At 44.4% G+C, this 25,182-nt stretch overlaps 1 protein-coding gene across 1 annotated transcript in view; it reads left to right on the top strand.

Moving 5' to 3' along the window:
* slc1a6 (solute carrier family 1 member 6) overlaps positions 1-25,182 on the top strand; it is a 65,577-nt gene that overhangs the window by 5,456 nt on the left and 34,939 nt on the right. The window contains exon 3 of the mRNA XM_060845980.1: positions 1,716-1,853. Within this exon, the coding sequence (XP_060701963.1) occupies positions 1,716-1,853 (138 nt within the window). The remainder of the gene's footprint in view (positions 1-1,715; positions 1,854-25,182) is intronic.

Genomic DNA, 25,182 nt, shown 5'->3' with positions numbered 1-25,182 from the left:
CGCCTGAGACCCGGGTTCAATTCCCGACTCAGGCGACTGACTGTGTGGAGTTTGCACGTTCTCCCCGTGTCTGCGTGGGTTTCCTCCGGGTGCTCCGGTTTCCTCCCACACTCCAAAAATGTGCGGGTCAGGTGAATTGGCCATGCCTAATTGCCCGTAGTGTTAGGTAAGGGGTAAATGTAGGGGTATGGGTGGGTTTCGCTTCGGCGGGTCGGTGTGGACTTGTTGGGCCGAAGGGCCTGTTTCCACACTGTAAGTCTAATCTAAGTCTAATCTAATCTAGATCAATGTATTTCTGCACCACATAAACCTTTTCCCCATATCCTTTCATCCAACCTTACCAGTATATCTTTCCATTCTTTACTTACCTAACTTTCTCCCAATACATCTACTTACCTCAACCACACTATATAGAACATAGAACAATACAGCGCAGAACAAGCCTTTCGGCCCTCGACGTTGCGCCGACCTGTGAACTATTCTCAGCTCATCCACTATCCAAAAATCATCCATTTGCTTATCTAAGGATTGTTTAAATCTCCCTAATGTGGCTGAGTTGACTACATTAGCAGGTAGGGCATTCCATGCCCTTACCACTCTCTGAATAAAGAACCTGCCTCTGATATCTACCTTAAATCTATTACCCCTCAATTTGTAGTTATGCCCTCGCATACAAGCTGACGCCATCATCCTAGGAAAAGGTTTTTCACTGTCTACCTTATCTAATCCTCTGATCATCTTGTAAGTCTCTATCAAATCCCCCCTTAACCTTCTTCTTTCCAATGAGAACAGACCCAAGTCTCTAAGCCTTTCCTTATAAGACCTTCCTTCCAGACCAGGCAACATCCTGGTAAATCTCCTCTGCACCGTTTCCAATGCTTCCACATCCTTCCTGTAATGGGATGACCAGATCTGTACACAATATTCCAAGAGTGGCCGCACTAGCATTTTGTATAGTTGCAGCATGATATTGTGGTCCTGGAACTCAATCCCTCTATCAATGAGAAATGACAAACAGCAGTAGTCCCGAAACAGATCCTTGTGGCACATCACTAGTAACTGGACTCCAGACTGAATATTTTCCTTCAACCACCACTCACTGCCTTCTTTCAGAAAGCCAGTTTCTAATCCAAATTCTAACATGGTAGTGTATTCCACATTCTTATCATTCATTGAGCACAGAAGTTTCTTTTGAATTCTCTAATTAATTGGTGACAGCTTTTTATCAAGGCCTTAAAATTTTGGACTGTCTTTGGTAGAAACATTTTATTTATGTCTACTCTATTAAACCTTTTCTGAACCTTAGAGACCTCAATCAGTACAACCTCAGGCATGTGTCCACATGTCTATTGCTGCCAAATAGCTGAAAATTACATTTGGAAGGACAGTCAGACCCTGAATTCTGATTCTCATGCTATACACTTCAAACACGTTAAAGTTATTATTCGTCTTTATATTTGAAAGAACAGCATCAAGGAACGGCAACAAGATGATATTCTCCATATCTATTCCTTCATCTCTTCCCACCTCCTGTATTCCCCCGACCCATTCTCTTTCCCCTCTGCTCATATTTGTGTCTCTGGAAAATGATGACCTTTAGGTTTCCAAACTTTTCTTTTTTTGTCTCAAGTTTATTAATTAATACAGAAAGTCATTATTATTCTGTTTACCCTGATATTTTGCAGGAAACTCAGTTTATTTTGACTTTTTGGCAGGTATCATTCTAGGGTTTACCCTCCGTCCCTACAAGCTGTCCTATCGTGAGATTAAGTATTTCTCTTTCCCGGGTGAGTTGCTGATGAGAATGCTGCAGATGCTGGTGCTGCCACTCATTGTTTCCAGTCTGGTTTCAGGTAAGAGAGTTTAAACTATTACCGACGTCAATCAGAAATAATGTCTAGAATGTATGGCTTTATAAAATACAGGGTCTCTAATTTCAAACCATAATGACAACCAAAGAATTTATGGAGATGAAGTAATGCAGAAGAAGCAGTGATTAGACAGGGATAAAGTTTTACTTCGGCAAAATGTGTTTCATAAAATAATAAATCATGCAGATGGAGGGAAAAAACAAGGCCAAGGGGAAAATGTTAGAAGCCAAACTGCAAGTTACAACAGTGAAGAAAGTTCTCAGAGTACAACGGGACCTTGATCAGATGGGCCAAAGGGCAGATGGAGTTTAATTCAGATAGATATGGGTTGTTGCATTTTGGTCAGGCAAACTAAGGCAGGATTTATACAGTTAATAGTAGGGCCTTGGGGAGTGTTGCTAAATAAAGAGACCTTGGCGTGCAGATGCATAGTTCCTTGAAAGTGGAATTTCAGGTAGACAGCATAGTGAAGAAGGCTTTCGGTACTCTTCCCTTTACTGGTCAGTGCATTGAATATAGGAGTTGGGATATCATGCAACGGATGTCCAGTACATTGGTGAAGCTACTTTTAGAATACTTCATACAATTCTGATTTCCCTGGCATAGAAAAAGTGTTGTTAAACTTTAAAGGGTACGGAAAAGATTTACAAGGATGTCGCTGCGACTGAAGGGTTTGAGCTACTGGGTGGGGCTGAATAGGCTGGGGCTGTTTTCCCTGGAGTGCTGGAGGCTAAGGGGTGACCTTATAGAGGTTTATAAAAATCATGAGGAGCATGGGTAGGGAGAATTGCCAAGGTATATTTCCCAAGGTAGGGGTGTCCAAACCTGGAGGGCACAAGTTTAAGGTGAGAGGGTAAAGATTTAAATAGGACCTTAGGGGCAACTTTTTCACGCAGAGGGTAGTATGAATATGGATTGAGCTGCCAGAGGAAGTGATGGAGGTGGTTACAATTGTAACATTTAAAAGGCTTTTGAATGGGTATATGAATAGGAAGTGTTTAAAGAGATATGGGCCAAATGCTGGCAAATGAGACTGGATAAGTTCAGGATATCTGGTCAGTTCAGAGGAGTTGGACCAAAGGGTCTGTTTCCGTGCTGTGTAACTCTATGACTCTATGACAACAGGAACCCCATCAATAAGAATGAAACAGTAATCAAGACCAGCACCATCAAAAAGCAAGGAACCGAACATGGAAAAGCAAGGGACATTATACTGAGAATATGAGAAACAACAAGTAGGGAGTCACCATGGGCTAGCCTGATTTGCAGCTTGAATTATGAGTTCAAAATCAGGAGTTACTTTTCCGTGTCAAGGTACAGAACCAAATTGAGCTAGTGAATAAACTTCTGGAAAGGGGAGAAGAACAACCTGAATTCATGGTATACTAAAGACCAATGCACAAGAATGTGTAGTATAAAGACTTGTAGACACAGTTCAAGAATTATGTTTTAGAATATTAAAGCGATAGATCTTAAGAACAGTTATTGTAGAATTACTCCTGATGCTACATTTTGGAATAGATAATACATATTAATGGATGATTGGAGAGATAATATTGAAAAAGAAAGGGTCCACGACTCTGGGACAAGCTGTGGAAGAGAAAACCATTCATATGGGTCAAACTTCAGTGTATCTGTACTGGTATCAATAATCTTACAAAAATGTAAATAAAACTCTGGGGAGTATTTAAAGCAGTGACCTGGGTCAGGGTCATTCAATGTAGTGACATTTTTGGAGCAGTTGGAAGTGTGGCAATTGTTTTGATCATATGGGCTTTCAGCTGAAATCCTTAAGTTCCCAATTCTGATTAACAATAATATAAACCATCATTGTTTTGACTATATGTTTGCTAAAGAGATGACTGCACGTCAGCAGAGTGAAGCATGTATTCCCGTTACCAGTGACAGCTGTACATATTGCCAGGGAATTCAAAGTCCAGTAGTAAGCTCAGTGGGCAGAGATTTGGGAATCTGAGTATTAGTAAACTGCAGGAACATTACCTAGCATGACAGATAGAGGTGAACAACCAGAACGTGTATGGGATTTTGTATTTTTGGATATAATATCAAGAAAATTCTCTCTTGTATTACACTTGTTGCATTATCCTGGCCTAGCCCTCTCAAAATGTACTATTGATGGTAGCTTTGTACAGTTTGATTGCATGACTATTTGTATTCTACACTTTTGTGACTTAGTACGTATTTTCATTTCCTGTAGGACATTCTATTCTTTGATCTCTATACAAACATGGAGCAATGATTGGAGGGTTTTTTTTTAAATATTGAGGGACTGTCGTTAAGAGAATATCTGTTTATGTCACAGCTGTTGGAAGGTTAGATAGATTCTGTTTAATTATGTATTGATTTTGTTTAGTCAGGTGAAATTTAACTTTCAGCTGCTGGAGTTAATTATTCTAATACTTTTCATATTCCAGGTTCAGTATCTCTCTGTGCTGATTATTCTCTGCGTTAAACAGAAACGGGCTCCTTGCAGTTTTCCAACAAATGCTAACTTTTTTTCATACAAGTTTATCAGTACTTTGGACTGAGTATCTGCTTGTCTCTGTTGTCACTTAAAGGCAGTATGGATTCAGGCTTGCTCCATTCAGCTGAGGTTATCTTGGGAAACATATTTGTCTAGTTCTTCTCGGGCTGTATTAGAAGACTCTATAATTGTCTTGATAGGTCAGATAACTTATCATTGTTGGAAAGAACGTTGTCAGAATTGTACATGCACACATCCCAACTGCCCTTCTTGTTACAGCAACGGTTCAGGGGTTTTTCTCTTCCCTTCTGTTCATTACAGACTGATAATATGCATTACATGAGTAATGAGTGATTTTTAAGAGGAGCAAATAGAAGCTCCTAAACGCTGAAGGCTCTTCAACACCTCACAGTTCCCTCTTTTTTAAATAAAATCATGACATTGCTGCAAATGCTCAGGCAATCTGGAGAGGAATACAGAGTTAACATTTCACGTAAATGACCTTTTGTCTCTTTTTTTCCACCATTCCTTTGACATAACCTTGTCTTAGTGGCCGCATTCTTACCTCTGAATTAAAATGCGTTCAGTTCAGAGCTCCTCTCCAAGCATTTGAACCTTGACTAACATTTCATTGCAGCACTGAGGGAATCACAGGTTCAAGGGTTGGAATATTAAATTAATATCTGTCAGTTCAAATGGGCATAGAATATATAAAGTGGCACTATTCAAAGGAGAACAAAATGCCTAGTATTCACCCCACAAACAATATCACAAACACGTTACATGGTCACTTATTTCTGAATTCTCAGGGGCCTTGTTTTGCTGTTTGTCTGATGCTTAAGCTAACAAAACAAACTAAATTACAGCAAAGTCAATTGGCAGTTAGGATGTTAAAGGCATTAGTTAAATGCAGTTTTTTTCTTGCCAGTGAAAACTTTTACATAGAAGATTTCATACACCTGATTGGTTTCTTTGCTTGTTTCCAATTAGTCACATTGCAGGAAAGAATAAAAAAAAAGTCACTTTTTAAAAATTCACTCCCCAATGGTATCAAGCCTGGGTTTTGCGTTCTGTCATGTCTAATGTACTTTTGTACAGTGTGGTTTAACATTTTAATTCCTAGCTGCGGTTGACTAACTCGGAATCCAGATGTGGCTATATACATTTCTGATAAATAAATGGAAATAAGAAATAAGCAGCATTGCTTGTGGTCAGGGAATAGGGTTAGGGTTATTCATGTTTACTTTGTTGATTGGATTTAATGTTCACCTGGCATGTTTGGAGGTGAGGGGGAGCGGAAATCCAGCTGTGGCTTTCCCACCTGCTATTCATGACTTGGAGATGCCGGTGTTGGACTGGGGTGGACAAAGTTAAAAATCACACAACACCAGGTTATAGTCCAACAGGTTTAATTGGAAGCACACTAGCTTTCGGAGCGGCGCTCCTTCATCAGGTGACAGTGGAGGGCTCAATCGTAACACAGAATTTATAGCAAAAATTTGCAGTGTGATGTAACATCAGTTCATAGACAGAGAACACAAGGGGCTAACACCTTCAACATATTGTCTAGCTATCACCAATGTTAGCAGCTAACCCGAGAATGCAACTTTAAAAAGAAGGGTTTTGTGATTTACACATGAAAGAAGTGAAACTATCACTGTATTCTAACAGATGAAAAGCTTAACAGACAATCAGCTTTTCAATGTATAATTTCAGTTACATCACACTGCAAATTTTTGCTATAAATTCTGTGTTACGATTGAGCCCTCCACAATCACCTGATGAAGGAGCGTCGCTCCGAAAGCTAGTGTGCTTCCAAATAAACCTGTTGGACTATAACCTGGTGTTGTGTGATTTTTAACTTTGTCCACCTGCTACTCATCTGCCTCAGAGCTGCCTGAACCTTTATAGCGACAGGGGAGCAGGTACGGGTGGTCTACACACCCCAGATCTATTGAGGCATTTAGATGCCCTCATCTTGCTGCCTGTCTTTTACCTGCACTAGGGAATGTCCTGTAAGTGCGCAGGTTGGTGCCGAGTGAGGGTAGGGGGGAGACCTGCTTTTGGAAGTCCTGCAGCCCTGTTCGAAGCATCTCCCCTCCTCACAGCAATGTTATTCCCTCCCTTTTAACACTGGAACCTGCCTCTTGAATCTAGAGCCCCATCCCCTCACTGCTTTTGCTAGGTTCTTTGGCATGGTGGGGTTGCATGCAGGCCCATACATGACCACTGCTCCTGGCTGGGACTGTAGAGCTGCCTGCAGTCTCTAATGCAGGACATCCTCCTGGGAAAAGGGTTGAAGTCTCGCTTTAAAGCAATTTGCAATCCAGTGTTAAACTATGGGCAGCTAATGGCATTGCAGATGGATCTCCACCAATCTTTCATCTGGGCCAGGAGGCAGGGATTGAGGTGCCCTGTAAAATCCAGCTTGCTGGATGTATTTGGACTGTGACCAATTTGTTCACAAAATGGTAAAATAGAAAGCATGGCTGGCGAAGGATTTTTGATGTTTGGATGTGCTTTACTTCCTTGTTACTGCTTACTGGTGTCATGTGGAAATGACATGTGATGCAGTTAGAGACAACATTCTAACACTATAGAAGCATTAGCAACATTGTATAAAGAGAAGAGCCATCATTTGTAGTCAGCTCAAGGGATCAGAATGACCATTGCAGGCAAGCAGAAGAAAGTGAACCCATCTAATGGCATTGGCAATAGCATTGCAAACTTTGGACAAAAATCTGGGCTCAGATTTGATAAATTCACAACAGAGTTTAAACTGGCAAAAGAGAAAGACAGCAAAGTTTCACACTGAATAGTGGTAAATATTTGACAAGAAAGTGTCCTAAGAAGTATATTTACCTGTGTTGTATTTAAGGCATTTTCACCTAGAAGGAGGTCCTTTTGCTAAAACCAAGGCTCTACATCCACACTTGTGGCTAGTTATTGACTTCACTTGGACAGTACTGCTTTAAAAACTCTGTGTGTGTGTGTTTCTGATGATTCTGTAATTTATGCAAACTCTACTAATAATAACAAGGATGATGGTTGTGGTCCTTGGACATTGGTTATCTCAGCTGCAGGACATTTCTGCAAGAGTTCCTCAGGTTTGTGTTCTAGGCCCAATCATCTTCAGCTGCTTCATCAATGTTCGGCACCATTCGTGACTCCTCAGATTCTAAAGCATTCCATGTCCAAATGCAGCAAGTCTTGAACAATATGGAGGTTCCAGGCTGACAAATGGTAAGTAACATTCATACCACAGAAATTCCAAGCTATGGCCATCTTCAACAAGGGAGAATGTAATCATCACCCCATCACCCATGATCAATGACATTATCATAACTGACAACATCCTGGACTAACTGTGAAAGGATTGTGGCCACAGATCTAGGAATCTTGCAATAAGTAATTCATGTTCTGACTCCCCAAAGTCTGTCCACGATCTACAATGCACAAGTCAGGAGCGTGATGGAACATTCCCAACTTGCTTGGATGGGTGCAGCTCCATCAACACTCAAGAAGGTTGACACCGTCCAGGACAAAGCAGCTCACTTGATTGGCATCACTATCTATAAACTTTCACTCCCTCCATCACTGATATTTGGTAGTAGCTGTGTGAACCATCTACAAGAGGCACTGCTGAAATCCTCCAGTGCTCATTGGATAGCACCTTCCAAATCTACAATCACTACCATCTAGAAGGACAAGGGCAGCAAATACATGGGAACACCACTGCCTGCAATTTCCCCTCCAAGCCTCTCTCCATTATGGCTTGGAAATATATTACTCAGTGTCACTCGGTTAAAATCCTGGAACTCCCTTCCTAATGTGGGTCTCCCTACGGCAAACTGACTGCAGTTCACCACTACCTTCTCAAGGGTGACTAGGAATGGGCAATAAATGTTGACCAGCCAGCAATGCCCGCATCTTATAAATTATACTGTTTAAATATCGGACAAATGACTGTATTAGTTTAGCAGCCATTCTATAGCAGATTGATACCTGTTATTAAAATATTCCAAATGTAATTAATGCGGTATAGGTCCTAAACCATCAGTCTTAGCTCAAAGTTCAGCAAACCCAGATAGATTTGGGAAGAAAAAAAGAAAATGCATTTCTATTTTGCTAAAATTTATAACCCTGTACTTGGTGAGGATATCGGAATAGCACTGAACTGAAAATTATTCTTCTGTCTTGCTGGATTGTGCCAGGGACTATATGGGCTGTCTGCCATATTCTTCTGATCTCAGTCCAAAATTAGTGGGCGTGTTTATAAATGAAATAGTTGCATAAAATCAAAAGCATATAGAAACTAAATGGTGTGAGAAATTAAACTTGCAAAATATTCAAAAGTCCAAATCCATATTATTTTAATGAAAGCTCAGGGGAAGCAGCATTAAGCAGCGACCTCTGTGTGCTTAATTCGAGAGGCCAGTGCAGTGCAAGCAATGGGAAATCTGAGCTAAGTCGCACGGTTGTAGCAGCATTCTAGTATATATTGCTGAGGTCTTGCACCTTCCTTTTCGGCTCTCTCCACCTGAAGGCCGCTAATTGGTGATAAAGTCCTTACCTAACCGTGGCAAAATTCCTGTGATTGTTTATTACAGATAGGTTGGGATGGCAGGCCACAAATTTATTTTAGCTGGTGAAATAACTCCACAGAGACTAGTATCCCATCACCAAGAGACCTTTCATTTACACATGGAGAGTCGCTGACACTAATCCAGCTCCCTCCGAGGCAGTTTTCAGAGTGAATGTTTGACATTCCTGTTTATTTTTTTCTCTCTGCGGTAGTGCTTATTTTTTCCCCAGCACCCATGTTGTGTGTGTGCAGGTGTGAGACACAGTGAGAGACACAAGGTGTATGAATCTTTATTTAATTTCCACCACCAGGAAGAAAGGAAACACCCGAGTGGCCTGTGACAAGCAGTGCCCTTCACATCAAAGGGCAATGCTGTGTGATCAACAGTGAAGGGGAGCGACATTCCTGTTTATCTTTTTTTTTGTGTCAATCCCCTGTTTATCTCTTTGTACCCCCACACTACTGCCTAACTGCGATAGTGCTTATTTTTTCCCCCAGCACCCATGGTGTGTGTGTGCACAGGTGTGAGACACAGTGAAAGACACAAAGTGTACAAATCTTTATTCAATTTCCACCACCAGGAAAATAGGAAAACACCCAAGTGGCCTGTGACGAGCAGTGCCCTTCACATCAAAGGGCAATGCTGTGTGATCAAAACAGTGAAGGGGAGGGCAGGGACTAAATCAAAATAGTGTTGGAGGGGGAAATGATGCACTCCACTCCCTGCAGTGCCCACCTCTCCCTGAACAACTCCAAGGTGTTGGTGGACACCGCGTGCTCCTTCTCCAAGGACACCCGGGCCCTAACGTAACCGCAGAAGAGGGGCAGGCAGTCGACCCTCACGACCCCCTCCACGGCCCGCTGCCTGGACCTGTTTATGGCCAGTTTGGCCAGGCCCAGGAGCAGACCCATGAGGAGGTCTTCAGACCTGCCCTCCCTCCTCCGTACCGGGTGCCCGAAGATCAGGAGTGTGGGACTGAAATGCAACCAAAAGCAGAGGAGGAGGTTTTTCAGAAAATCAAAAAGGGAGTGCAAACGCCCACACCCAATATACACATGGTCTACGGACTCCACAGCACCACAGAACAAGCAACATTCCTGTTTATTTTTTTTTGCCCTATCACACCAATGTATTTTTTATCCCCAGCACCCTTGGTGTGTGTGTGCAGCTGTGAGGCACAGTGAGAGACAAGGTGTTCAAATCTTTATTCAATTTCCACCACCAGAAAAAGTAGGAAAACACCCGAGTGGCCTGTGACAAACAGTGCCCTTCACATCAAAGGGCAATGCTGTGTGAACAAACAGTGAAGGGGAGGGCAGGGACTAAATCAAAATAGAGCTGGAGGGGGAAATGATGCACTCCACTCCCTGCAGCGCCCACCTCTCCCTGAACAACTCCAGGGTGTTGGTGGACACCGCGTGCTCCTTCTCCAAGGACACCCGGGCCCTAACGTAACCGCGGAAGAGGGGCAGGCAGTCGGCCCTAACAACCCCCTCCACGGCCCGCTGCCTGGACCTGTTTATGGCCAGCTTGGCCAGGCCCAGGAGCAGACCCACGAGGAGGTCTTCAGACCTGCCCTCCCTCCTCCGCACCGGGTGCCCGAAGATCAGGAGCATGGGACTGAAATGCAACCAAAAGCAGAGGAGGAGGTTTTTCAGAAAATCAAAAAGGGAGTGCAAATGCCCACACCCAATATACACATGGTCTACGGACTCCACAGCACCACAGAACAAGCAACATTCCTGTTTATTTTTTTTTTCTTTGACACAGTGAGAGACATAAAGTGCACAAATCTTTATTTAATTTCCACCACCAGGAAAAGTAGGAAAACACCCGAGTGGCCTGTGACGAGCAGTGCCCTTCACATCAAAGGGCAATGCTGTGTGATCAAAACAGTGAAGGGGAGGGCAGGGACTAAATCAAAATAGAGTTGGAGGGGGAAATGATGCACTCCACTCCCTGCGGCGCCCACCTCTCCCTGAACAACTCCAGGGTGTTGGTGGACACCGCGTGCTCCTTCTCCAAGGACACCCGGGCCCTAACGTAACCGCGGAAGAGGGGCAGGCAGTCGGCCCTAACGACCCCCTCCACGGCCCGCTGCCTGGACCTGTTTATGGCCAGTTTGGCCAGGCCCAGGAGCAGACCCACGAGGAGGTCTTCAGACCTGCCCTCCCTCCTCCGCACTGGGTGCCCAAAGATCAGGAGCGTGGGACTGAAGTGCAACCAAAAGCAGAGGAGAAGGTTTTTCAGAAAATCAAAAAGGGAGTGCAAATGCCCACACCCAATATACACATGGTCTACGGACTCCACAGCACCACAGAACAAGCAACATTCCTGTTTATTTTTTTTTCAAGGGGAGAAACTCCTGTTGATTTTTTTTTTCTTTTCTTTTTTTTTCTTTTTTTCTTCTTTTTTTTATTAACCCCACACTACCGCCTAACTGCGGTAGTGCTTATTTTCCCCAGCACCCATGGTGTGTGTGCGTGTGTGTAGTTGTGAGACATAGTGAGAGACGCAAAGTACACAAATCTTTATTCAATATCCACCACCAGAAAAAGTAGGAAAACACCCAAGTGGTCTGTGACAAGCAGTGCCCTTCACGTCAAAGGGCAATGCTGTGTGATCAAAACAGTGAAGGGGAGGGCAGGAACTAAATCAAAATAGAGTTGGAGGGGGAAATGATGCACTCCACTCCCTGCGGCGCCCACCTCTCCCTGAACAACTCCAGGGTGTTGGTGGACACCGCGTGCTCCTTCTCCAAGGACACCCGGGCCCTAACGTAACCGCGGAAGAGGGGCAGGCAGTCGGCCCTAACGACCCCCTCCACGGCCCGCTGCCTGGACCTGTTTATGGCCAGTTTGGCCAGGCCCAGGAGCAGACCCACGAGGAGGTCTTCAGACCTGCCCTCCCTCCTCCGCACTGGGTGCCCGAAGATCAGGAGCGTGGGACTGAAGTGCAACCAAAAGCAGAGGAGAAGGTTTTTCAGAAAATCAAAAAGGGAGTGCAAATGCCCACACCCAATATACACATGGTCTACGGACTCCACAGCACCACAGAACAAGCAACATTCCTGTTTATTTTTTTTTTAACTGCGGTAGTGCTTATTTTTTTTCCCCAGCACCCATAGTGTGTGTGTGCAGGTGTGAGACACAGTGAGACACAAAGTGCACAAATCTTTATTTAATTTCCACCACCAGAAAAATAGGAAAACACCCAAGTGGCCAGTGACAAGCAGTGCCCTTCACATCAAAAGGCAACATTCCTGTTTATTTTCTTTTTCTTTTCTTTTTTCTTTTTTTTCTTTTTTCTTTTCGGTCCACCCCATGCCCCTTCCAGTTAACACTCGTGTTTTTTTTTTCTTTAAGCAGTGTCCTTCTGTTTATTTTTTTTTCTTTTTAAAGGCCTTTTTTTTCTTTTTTTTATTAACCCCCGCACTACCACCTAACTGCGGTAGTGCTTATTATTTTTAACCCCAGCACCCATGGTGTGTGTGCGCAGGTGTGAGACACAGTGAGAGACAAGGTGTACAAATCTTTATTCAATTTCCACCACCAGGAAAAGTAGGAAAACACCCGAGTGGCCTGTGACAAGCAGTGCCCTTCACGTCAAAAACACTCGTGTTTATTTTTTTTTTTTTTTTTTTAATTAACCCCCACACTACCGCCTAACTGCGGTAGTGCTTATTTCTTTCCCAGCACCCATGGTGTGTGTGTGTGTGTGCAGCTGTGAGACACAGTGAGAGACATAAAGTGCACAAATCTTTATTTAATTTCCACCACCAGGAAAAGTAGGAAAACACCCGAGTGGCCTGTGACGAGCAGTGCCCTTCACATCAAAAGGACAATGCTGTGTGATCAAAACAGTGAAGGGGAGGGCAGGGACTAAATCAAAATAGAGTTGGAGGGGGAAATGATGCACTCCACTCCCTGCGGCGCCCACCTCTCCCTGAACAACTCCAGGGTGTTGGTGGACACCGCGTGCTCCTTCTCCAAGGACACCCGGGCCCTAACGTAACCGCGGAAGAGGGGCAGGCAGTCGGCCCTAACGACCCCCTCCACGGCCCGCTGCCTGGACCTGTTTATGGCCAGTTTGGCCAGGCCCAGGAGCAGACCCACGAGGAGGTCTTCAGACCTACCCTCCCTCCTCCGCACCGGGTGCCCGAAGATCAGGAGCGTGGGACTGAAGTGCAACCAAAAGCAGAGGAGAAGGTTTTTCAGAAAATCAAAAAGGGAGTGCAAATGCCCACACCCAATATACACATGGTCTACGGACTCCACAGCACCACAGAACAAGCAACATTCCTGTTTATTTTTTTTTTAACTGCGGTAGTGCTTATTTTTTTTCCCCAGCACCCATAGTGTGTGTGTGCAGGTGTGAGACACAGTGAGACACAAAGTGCACAAATCTTTATTTAATTTCCACCACCAGAAAAATAGGAAAACACCCAAGTGGCCAGTGACAAGCAGTGCCCTTCACATCAAAAGGCAACATTCCTGTTTATAGCTGTCAGCCAGGAGTCCCTGATTGGACCAGATTAACAGCCCCAATCAGGGAACTTCTATTCTATGAGGTCCACCTGACTGACCTCATTACAATTACTCCATTCCTCACCCTTTGAGCTCCTCCTGCAATTTTAGCACCAGACCAGGTTCTTCCAACTCTCCTCTGGGTGGTGTGTAATGCACAGTAGCTCGCCTCTTGCACCCAGACTGATTCGGAAGAAATTCATTCTCCTCTTCAGGTGGTAAAGATGTCAAAGTGGTGACAGCTGTGTCCATCTCAGATTTCAACACCTGACCAAGTGGGAGAATCCATAGTTTCTAGAACAGTTGGAAACAATATCGAGCAGTCAGGCTTGTTTTATTCCCACACCATTTGCAAGTTTGCAGCTTTCATATGATCCTTGTGCTTGCACCACTACCTAAACTATATACATCTCTGGACCGAACCTCGCATTGACTATGTCTCTTACCCATTCAGGACCGTGGTTCCTCACCAAACTCTGTCCCCATGAAGTAAACTATTTCTCTCACTTAGTGGAGTCTTGTTTCCAGCACTGGTGCTCCTGATGCTGTTGCACCCTGCATCCCAAGTCCAGGATTTAACCTGGTGCTGAGTGTGCTTCCCATTATCAACTCTGCTGGAGCTATCTATGTAGTTGTATGAGGGATGGTCCTATAATCAAACAGGTACCGGGACAGGTTGGTATCTGGTGAAGCTGTAGGCTATTTCTTTAAGACCGCCTTCAAAGCTTGGACTGCTGCTTCTGACAGACCATAGGATGACAGATGATATGTAGCTGCCCCTCCATGACAAATACCATTCAATTTTAGGAAATTCCCTGCTGGTAAATGTGACCAACACTTTTGGGAGTCTCTGCATTGCAGAACATGTGCAGTTTTTCTGTTGTCTTCTCCATGTTTGACAAACAATGCTATGCACAACCAGCCATTTTGAGTGGGCATCCACAATGAATAAGAATATTGAGCCCACGAAAGTACCTGCATATGTCTCTGCCAATCAACTTACTTTAGTCAAAAACCCAATACGGATTCCCCTGATTCTCGAGTTGCTGAGTGAAACCAATAGCATCTCAGAATTAGATAAGGCTTGAAGTCGTAATATTCCTTAACTAAATCCATCAACCCTTGAAAGGTATCTGGTGCTTCAGGGAATATTAGGCTCCTAGTAGCTGAAAAACTGCGGGTCCACAAGCTGTCAGGAGAACTACTCATTGCTTTTCATCTGCCCTGATGTCATTTGCCCAGAAAAGATAACACATTCTTTTGACATATTGGGCCCAGTCTTTAATGGCAGGTTTGAACAAGCCAAGCTTCCCAAATAATGGCATGGTATCAGAAATGCTTACCCCAAATCAAAGGCTGTTGTGAGCAACTTTCTTCAGCTTTTCTCTTGTCGCCACAAAATAACTCAATAGAGGCTGGTGTCACCAAGTCACCCTTTATTTATATGTGCATGTTGCATAACATTGACCTGTCTAGCACAGAGTGAACAAGATGTCTGACACTCCTGTTCTTTTTTTTTTAACGTTCACGAGACAAAGGAATTAATTCAGGTGGCACAGTGGTTAGCACTGCTGCCTCACAGCGCCTGTAGACCCGGGTTCAATTCCCGACTCAGGCGACTGACTGTGTGGAGTTTGCACGTTCTCCCCGTGTCTGCGTGGGTTTCCTCCGGGTGCTCCGGTTTCCTCCCACAGTCACAAAGATGTGCGGGTCAGGTGAATTGGTCAAGCTAAATTGCCTGTAGTGTTAGGTAAGGGGTAAATGTAGGGGTATGGGTGGGTTGCGCTTCGGCGGGTCGGTGTGGACTTGTTGGGCCAAAGGGCCTGTTTCCACACTGTAAGTAATCTAATCTAAGTAATCTAATAATCTAATTTAATGCGTTACATTTTGTTGCTGTTAACCCAGCAGAGAGTGAACTAACTCCACAGAGGTCAGTATTCCATCACCAAGTCACCCTTTATTTACACCTGCCTACTACTTGACACTGATCCAGTTTCATGACAGCCAGCTCTCAGAGAGACAGAACCTCTGACAGTCCTGGTTTTGGTCTCAGAATGAACAAGATGTCAGACATTCATGTGTTTTTTTTTGTCTTCTCTTTTTTGTTCCCCCAACACTACCGCCTAACAGTGGTAATGCTTTTTATTCCCCAGCACCCGTGTCGTGTGTGTGCAGGTGTAGGACACACTGAAGAATAACAAGGGTGTAATTCTTTATTCATTTCCCACCACCAGGAAACAGTAGAGTGGCCAGTGACAAGCAATGATCAAACAGTGAAGGGGAGGGCAGGGATTAAATCAAAAAAAGAGTTGGAGGGGGAAATAATACACTCTGCAGTGCCCACCTCTCCCTGAAAATCTCAAGAGTGTTGGTGGACACTGCGTGCTCCTTCTCCAGGGACACCCGGGCTCTGAGATAACTGTGGAAGAGGGGCAGGCAATCGGCCCTAACAGCCCCCTCCATGGCCCGCTGCCTGTACCTGTTTATGGCCAGTTTGGCCAGGCCCAGGAGCAGACCCACAAGGAGATCTTCAGACCTGCCCTCCCCCCGGGAACTCAAAGATCAGGAGCGTGGGACTGAAGTGAAACCAAAAACAGAGTAGATGGTTTTCAAGAAAATCAAAAAGGGAATGTAAGCACCTACACCCGATATATACATGGTCCACAGACTCCACAGCACCACAGAACAAGCAGTTGGGCTGGGAGTCCGTGAACCACCGCAATCTGCGGTTGCAGGGGACTGCTGCATGCAGCACCGTCCACCCCAGATCCCCGAGAGAAAGGGGGAGGACTCAGATGTAGAGAGCTCTCCACTGGGGATCCCCACCATCTGGTGACAAACGGGCACACCAAGGCATGTCCAGGCGATGGATAAGGGAAAAAGAGGTAGATGGTATGCAGCAGCAGTCGATACAGGGCCTGCCTTTTTATGTCCCTATAAGGGGCAAAAGTAAAACTCTGGTTGTGGGGCACAAGTTCCCGCTAGAGGTACGGGACATTGGGGCCAATGTGAAATTCTGGCCTGGCAGGGTTAAGCACAGACAGGATTTCACCGCACACCTGAGCGTCCTCCAACTGGTGCACTATGCCGGGTCTGAGCGTTGCCGTTTTAAGGCATCGAATGGCAGTGGACATGAACCAGAGGTCTACCGCTGCCCTGCTCGCTATATCCTGCAGCACCATCCAGACACTCCTGTTCTTTTATTTTCTTTCTGATACTCCTTTTTGTCTTTTATCTTTCTTTTTCCTTAGAGCTAGCCCGCAGAGTGAGCAGATGCCCTGAAACTCCTGGTTTTTTTTCTTTGTTTTTTCCATGTTGTGTATGTGCAGGTGTCAGACACAGTGAAAAATAATAAGTGTGTAAATCTTTATTTATATTGCACCACCAGGAAGAGAGGAAACATCTGAGTGGCCATTGACAAGCAGTGTCCTTCTCAGAGGGTAATGCTGTGTGATCAAACAGTGAAGGGGAGGGCTGGGATTAAATCAAGTTAGAGTTGGAGGGGGAAATAATGCACTATACTCCCTGCGGTGCCCACCGCTCCCTGAAAATCTCGAGGGTGTTGGTGGACACTGCGTGCTCCTTCTCCAGAACACCCGGGCTCTGAGATAACTGTGGAAGAGGGGCAGGCAATCGGCCCTAACAGCCCCCTCTATGGCCCACTGCCTGGACCTGTTTATGGCCAGTTTGACCAGGCCCAGGAGCACACCCACAAGGAGGTCCTCTCACCTACCCTCCCCCTTCCGCACCAGGTGCTCAAAGATCAGGAGCGTGGGACTGAAGAGCAACCAAAAACAGGGGAGAAGGTTTTCAAGAAAATCAAAATGGGAATGTAAGCACCCACATGATCCACAGACTCCCCAGCACCACAGAACAAGCAGTTGGGCCGGGAGTTCGTGAACCACCGCAATCTGCGGTTGCAGGGGACTTCTATGTGCAGCACCCTCCACCCCAGATCCCCGAGAGAAAGGGGGAGGACTCTTACATAGAGAGCTTGCCACTGGGAATCCCCACCGCCTGGTAACAAATGGGCACGCCAAGGCGTGTCCGGGCAGTGGATAAGGGAAAAAGAGGTGGACGGTGTGCAGCAGCAGTCAATACAGGGCCTGCCATTTAATGTCCCTAAAAGGGGTAAAAATAAAACTCCGGAGGCAGTTTGGGCTGTGAGGCACAGGTTCTCAGGGGAAGTATGTGAATTGGGGCCAATGTGAAATTCCATCCGGGCAGGGGTAAGTGCAGACTGGATTCCATCGCACACCTGAGCGTCCTCCATCTGGTGCACTATGTTGGTGCTGAGCATTGGTGTTTTAAGGTATCAAATGGCAGTGGCCACGAACCGGACGTCTACCGCTGCCCTGCTCGCTATATCCTGCAGCAGAGGCCAGACACTTATGGTCTTTTTTTTTGGAAAGGTTGGTATGGGATCAATGGCATTGAATTCAAGGGGAATTGGCATCAGTATTCAGAAAGGAGGGAGCTGTTCCGACGGATAGGGATCCACCTGAATTATGCTGGGACCAGATGAAATAATTTGACAGAGGCCAGTATCCCATCACTAAGTCACGCTTTACTTACACATGGATAGTCTTTGACACTGACTCAGCTCCCTCAGAGCCAGCTCTCAGAGTGAGCAGGATGTCTGACACCCCTGATTTTTTTTCTTCTTGTTTGTTTTTTTACTTTTTTTGTCTCTTTGCTTATTTTCCCCTGCACTCATGTCATGTGTGTGCAAGTGTTGGATACAGTGAAGAACAACAAGTGTGTAAATCTTTATTTATATTCCACTACCAAGAAGAGAGGAAACACCCGAGTGGCCAGTGACAAGCAGTGTCCTTCTCAAAGGACAATGCTGCGTGATCAAATAGGGCAGGGATTAAATCAAAATAGAATTTGAGAGGGAAATAATACAGTCCACATCCTGCAGTGCCCACCTTTCCCTGAAAATCTCAAGGGTGTTGGTGGACACTGCGTGCTCCTTCTCCAGGGTCACCCAGGCTCTGAGATAACTGTGGAAGACGGGCAGGCAATCGGCCCTAACGACCCCCTCTATGGCCTGCTGCCTGGATCTGATTATGGCCAGTTTGGCCAGGCCCAGGAGCAGACCCACAAGGAGGTCCTCTCACCCACCCTCCCCCCTCTGCACCAGGTGCTCAAAGATCAGGAGCGTGGGACTGAAGTGCAACCAAAAACAGGGGAGAAGGTTTTTGAGAAAATCAAAAGTTGAGTGCAAACGCCAGCACCCCATATATACATGGTCCACGGACTCCACAGCGCCACAGAACAAGCAGTTGGGCTGGGAGTCTGTGAACCACCACAACCTGCGTAGAGAGCCCTCCACCGTCTAACTTCAGTAGTGCTTATTGTTTCCCCCAGCACCCATGTGTGTGTGCAGGTGTGAAAGGCACAAGGTGCATGAAACTTTATTCAAATTTCTACCACCAGGAAGAAAGGAAATACCCGAGTGGTCAGTGACAAACAGTGCCCTTCCCATCAAAGGGCAATGCTGTGTGATCAAACAGTGAAGGGAAGGGCAGGGATTAAATCAAAATAGAATTGGACGGGGAAATAATATACTCCACTTCCCGCGGTGCCCACCTCTCCCTGAACAACTCCTGGGTGTTGGTGACACTTCTGTTCTTTTTTTTATTCTGCCATCCCCTTCTAAATTTATCTTTTAGAGAGAACATTCCCTGTCTGACTCCTTTCATTATTTTGAACTTCTCAATAAGGTCATCCCTTACCCTCAGAGAATGAGATTTATAGTTGTTATCTGCTATTCAATCTTAATTAATTTCATCATCCTATTTCCATTGGACTTTCCCTCAGTTCACATATTTTTCTTAATGTGGGACACCTGAAATAGTACGATATATTCCAATTGGGATCTGCTGGCATTTACAGGAGAGGAAAAAGAGCTAGAGCCAAGGCAGTGAAATGGACAGAAAGAGCAAGAGGAATGTGCATAACGATTCACTGAGAGAAGGCTCACATTATCGGAAAGAGTAGCTATAACAAAACTCCTGAATTGTATAGTGATTATCTTAAGGGGGCTAATTTCAAGCAGTCCGAAATAACTCTGCCGATGCTGGTATCCTGTCATCAAGTCATGCTTTATTTACATGGGGAGAGTCCTTGACATTGATCCAGCTTCCTCAGCGCCAACTCTTAGAGAACACTCCTGTTCCTTTTTTTTTCTTTTCTTTTTCTTTTTGTCTTTTTTTTCTTTATTTTTTTTCTTTTTTTTTCCTTTTTTTTTAATTAACCCCCACACTACCGCCTAACTGCGGTAGTGCTTATTATTTTTAACCCCAGCACCCATGGTGTGTGTGTGCGCGCAGGTGTGAGACACAGAACACTCCTGTTCTTATCTGTCAGCCAGGGCTCCCTGATTTGACCAGATTAACAGCCTCAGTCAGCGAACTCATAATCTATGAGGTCCATCTGGCTGACCTTTTTACAATCACTACAGCTGAAACAGGGATTGAGGGTCATGTTGTTGGTCTTCATTTGATCCACACACTAGTCGTTGACCCAATTTAGCTAATGGGTGTTCATCTCAAATTCTTAACAATGCTAATTAGAGTGAAATCTTTACAGGCAATTTTCACACCAAATTTTAAAATCTTGTTTACTTTCAGGATTTAGTTCAGTGAGAAAAGTTTTATTTATATAGTATTTTTAATGTACTGAAGTATTATTCCCCAATTTAGACATTATCCAATTTCTCGGTGTATTTAACCTCTCAGCTCCAGATTTATTCCCACTGGTCTTTTCGTCATCCTCTACAATTCTACTAATGGCATATATATTTATCTAATTCTAATTCAAAAGCTTTTCCTGACATTCCTGTATTTTTGTAAAGACTGTTAAGCATTGCCTTTAAATTGTTTTTTATGTTTTATTGCTAACAATCATTTTCTATAACCTTTCCACCTTCAGCATTTATTCTTTCCAGTCTTTAGCTTGCTGCATTTTTCCTTCTGTTCTCTCAGGACAGTGGAGCAGCATTATTCTGTTTTGCATATTAGCAAGGATATTATTGCCAGTTTGATTCAAGCAACGGCCAATGTCCTCCAACCCTGGGATCCATGATTTAGGAATCTGAAGTTTCCCTTTACATTACAAATACATTTCTTGATATATCTCATTTGGAACAGCCAGAACGAATATCTTGCAATTAAACCATCAGTTACATTGAAACCATAATCTGTCCACACAAGATATTTATAAAGTATACAGGGACGTGCTACTTTACGTTAAGTTGTTTAAAACATTAACTTAACTATTCCTTTATCATTCACTGGTGTGTTAGAGTGAATTCTCAAATAGTTTGCCATCAACATAGTTTGACAACATAGCAAGTTCAGTGCTTCTGAAGAAGGGTCATTGGACCTGAAATGTTAATTTGTCTTTCTCGCCACAGATGCTAACAGACGTGATGATTTTCTCCAGCAATTTCTGTTTTTGTTTCAGATCTCCTGCATCTATAATTCTTTGTTTCTTTTTAAAAACTCAGTTGATCCTCCATCTCAGTAACAACACAGTAAGATCACCCCTCTGCAAAGATCAAAAGCTAAATCCAATCATTTATTTCTTCGGTGTCTTGGCTTTCATATTTGAATACACTGTTTTGTTGGTTGAAATACCCTCTGCTCTCTCCTGTCTCTCTTCCCCTCTCATTCTGTCATTCTCCCCTTTCTTCAGGAGTATCAATACGTTTGAATGCTGCTTTTGCCACAGCAAGGAAGAGTTGTCAAAGTGGCTGGGCTCAAAGCCAAATCCCTTCTTACCATCCCCTGGGAATGTTTGCTGAAGAACACAGTAGTGTGGAATTGTTTTCCTGGCAGGGCCCCAGAACCTCATGCAACAATCAGGCTTTTGTAGGCAAGCTTCTCACAGCCTCAAACATTGACTGTCCTCAATCTGACGTACAGAATTCTTTGTTCCAAAAGATAATTAACATTCAGAGAGTCCGCAGCAATTACATTAATCAGCGCTGGACCGATAAATATTTCATTCATAAGAATCAGGTTTAATTTAAATCACATATGGCTATGGTGTGCAGAAAGGTTGGATGCTTGCTGATTCGATGGTCTGCTGTCTTTAAGTTGTCAGGAAACCTTCTATCTTAACACTTTGGACAATATACAAAACATTTCTGGAAGAGTAACACTGAAATTATTTTGATTATTTCTCTTATTGCCTAATGCCAGGCAGAGTGTTTATGTCACATTACCCTTCACGGTTATATACCTGTCATTGAGTCATAGTCATTGAGAAAAACAGCATGGAAACAGACCCATTATGTACTGCAGGTGAAAGCGGTGCGATTGAACTTTCCTTGTTGCAGATGCACCATCGGAAGCACACAAGGCACTTTCATTCACTCAAGTTGTGCAACTGAAAGCTTTCTGCAGTGAGATCCATAGACAGCAACTTTTGCTGAGAGCACGGGTAATCTGAAAGGTTCAAGCTGGTGGTTTGTGGCTGGATTTCCTATAGTCGCCAGTGTAGTAGCAAGGTGGACTTTTATCTAGCCACATGTGATACTGTCAGGTGGTCCTTGTATCTCCAGCTATTTTACGGCTTCTTGCCATAGGTTAGGAGGGATGGAAATGGCATTTAGATGCACAGATGAACAGGAGCACTTGAACAAGAGAGCACAACAAAGACAAATGCATTGAATGATTTCAAAGTAGAAGGAAGAAAATCTTGGGCATATTTGTTGTCACGAGGACACAGGTTTTCTGACTAACCAGTTATTGGCAGTCTTAGCTGGCAGTCCAACACATTCAGCAATTGTGAGTCCATGGAAAGGCACTTTCTTTTAATGTCTCGGCTCCAAAATCCTGTGTCACTTTCCTTTCAGCAGCACTAGAACACAAACTTTGTCCTCTAGTGAACTGATTGCTGGGCCATTCTTTTCACTTGTTGGTGCCCTTGCTCAGTTCTACTGTGTGAATCATCGACCATCAATCCTTCTTAGTCACTGCAGGACGCTTGGCTGATTGCTGTGCTACTGCTTAGAACAAATGAATACACAAAATTAAGGAGGAGTGTTGCTGAACAAAGAGACTTTGGAGTGTAGGTTCACAGCTCCTTGGAAGTAGAGTTGCAGGTAGAATACGTTAGTGAAGAAGGCGTTTGGTATGCTTCCTTTATTAGTCAGAATATTGAGTACAGGAGTTGGGAGGTCAAGTTGCAGCTGTACAGGACATTAGTAAGGCCACTTTTGGGATATTGTGTTCAATTCTGGTCTCCTTCCTATTGGAAGGATGTTGTGAGAGTTGAAAGGGTTCAGAAAAGATTTACAAGGATGATGCCCGGGTTGGAGGATTTGAGCTGCAGGGAGAGGTTGAATAGGCTGGGGCTGTTTTCCCTGGAGTGTGTAAGCTGAGGGGTGACCTTTTAGAGGTTTATAAAATCATGAAGGGCATGGATTAGGGTAAACAGATAAGGTCTTTCCCCTGGGTTGGGGGAGTCCAGAACTAGGGGGCATAGGGTGAGAGGGGAAAGATATAAAAGGGACCTAAGGGGCAACATTTTCATGCAGAGGGCAGTGCATGTATGGAATGAGCTGCCAGAGGAAGTGGTGGAGGCTGGTACAATTGCAAAATTTAAACGGCATCTGAATGGCTATATGAATAAGGATGGGTTTGGAGGGATATGGGCCTGCTGCTGGCAAGTAGAACTAGATTAGGTTGGGATATCTGGTCGGCAAGGATGGGTTGGACTGAAGGACCTGTTTCCATGCTGTATATCTCTATGACTGGATGACTGAAAACAGAAATTGCTGTAAAAGCTCAGAAGGTCTGGCAGCATCTATGAAGAGAAATCAAAGTTAACGTTTCGTGTCTGGTGACCTTTCCTCAGAACACAAAATTAAGGAATTGGGGGAAACCAGTGATTCACTCCCCCAACTCCATACCATGATGAACACTTTCTTTCCTTCCTCTCTCTCACCCATCCCCCAAAAGGGACAAAACTAAAAATCACAGACACAATGTCAGGGTGATAGCAGAAATAATATTCAGGAAAGTTCCTTTCCAATTCCCTCAGGTGATTGAACCCAGTCCAGGAGATCACATCAAAAGAAAGACTTGCATTTAAATAGCATCTTTCGCCATATCAAATTGCTTCACCTGCACTGAAAGTAAAAGTTGCCACTTTCCAGAGGACCATTTGCTGTTCCCTGATTGGAGAGTGATGACTGGTGGCGAGTTTAACCCAGAGGTCACAATGCCTCAGGGAGGGACGAGGTGGAGAAGCACAGTCACCTCAGCCAGTACTGGAATTGAACCTGCACTGTTGGCCTCACTTTGCATTGCAGAATATCCATGAGCGTGGCCACTGTTGGAGAAAACACTGCAGCAAATTTGCACACAGCAAGCTCCCACAAACAACAATGTGATAATGACCAACAAAATGATTTTTCTGATGTTAGTTAAAGGATAAGTATTGACCAGGACACCTGTGAAGACAATAGGGCCTCAGTTTAACACCTCATCTAAAAGACAACATTCATGACAATGCAGCCCTGCATTAGAGTGCCGGCCTTAATTTGTATTCTTAAGTGGGACGTAAGCCTAAAGGTTTCTATCTGAGAGGTGCAAGAGCTATAGACTGAGCCATTGCTGACATGTCCGCCTTATCTCTAGACACGTATCTCTAGACATTTATATTGCTATCCCAGACTGGTGAGCAAAGTTAGATTTCATGGAATACAGGGAGAACTCGCCATTTGAATACAGAACTGGTTCAAAGGTAGAAGACAGTAATTGGTTGTGGAGGGTTGTTTTTCAGACTGGAGCCTGTGACCAGTGGATTGCCACAAGGATTGGTGCTGGGTCCACTACTTTTCATCATTTATATAAATGATTTGGATGCGAGCATAAGAGATATGGTTGTAAGTTTGCTGATGACAGCAAAATTGGAGGTGTAGTGGACAGCAAAGAAGGTTACCTCAGATTACAACGGGATCTTGACCAGATGGGCCAACGGGCTGAGAAGTGGCAGATGGAGTTTAATCTAGATAAATGTGAGGTTCTGCATTTTGGGAAAGCAAATCAGGGCAGGACTTATACACTTAATGGTAAGGTCCTAGAGAGTGTTGCTGAACAAAGAGACGTTGGAGTGCAGGTTCATAGCTCCTTAAAAGTGCAATCGCAGGTAGATAGGATGGTGAAAAAGACATTTGGTGCGCTTTCCTTTATTGGTCAGAGTATTGAGTACAGGAGTTGGGAGGTTATGTTGCGGCTGTACAGGACATTGGGCAAAAGTGAGGACTGCAGATGCTGAAAATCAGAGTTTAAATTAGAGTGGTCCTGGAAAAGCGCAGCAGGTCAGGCATCCAGGGAGCAGGATAATCAATGTTTCGGGCAAAAGCCTTTCATCAGGATTGAAGGCCTTCCTGATGAAGAGCTTTTGCCCAAAATGTCGACTTTCCTGCTCCTCGGATGCTGCCTGACATGCTGTGCTTTTCCAGCACCACTCTGGTCTGTACAGGACATTGGTCAAGCCACTTTTGGAATATTATGTGCAATTCTGGTCTCCTTCCTATCGGAAAGATGTTGTGAAATTTGAAAGGGTTCAGAAAAGATTTACAAGGATGCTGCCAGGGTTGGAGGATTTAAGCTACAGGGAGAGGCTGAATAGGCTGGGGCTGTTTTCCCTGGAGCGTTAGAGGCTGAGGGGTGATCTTATAGGGGTTTACA

This window comes from Hemiscyllium ocellatum, chromosome 28, assembly GCF_020745735.1.
Source record: "Hemiscyllium ocellatum isolate sHemOce1 chromosome 28, sHemOce1.pat.X.cur, whole genome shotgun sequence".
In the NCBI taxonomy this organism is placed as follows: Eukaryota; Metazoa; Chordata; class Chondrichthyes; order Orectolobiformes; family Hemiscylliidae; genus Hemiscyllium; species Hemiscyllium ocellatum.
Note: the sequence above shows the minus strand (reverse complement) of the source record. Positions and strands in the feature narration are given on the sequence as shown.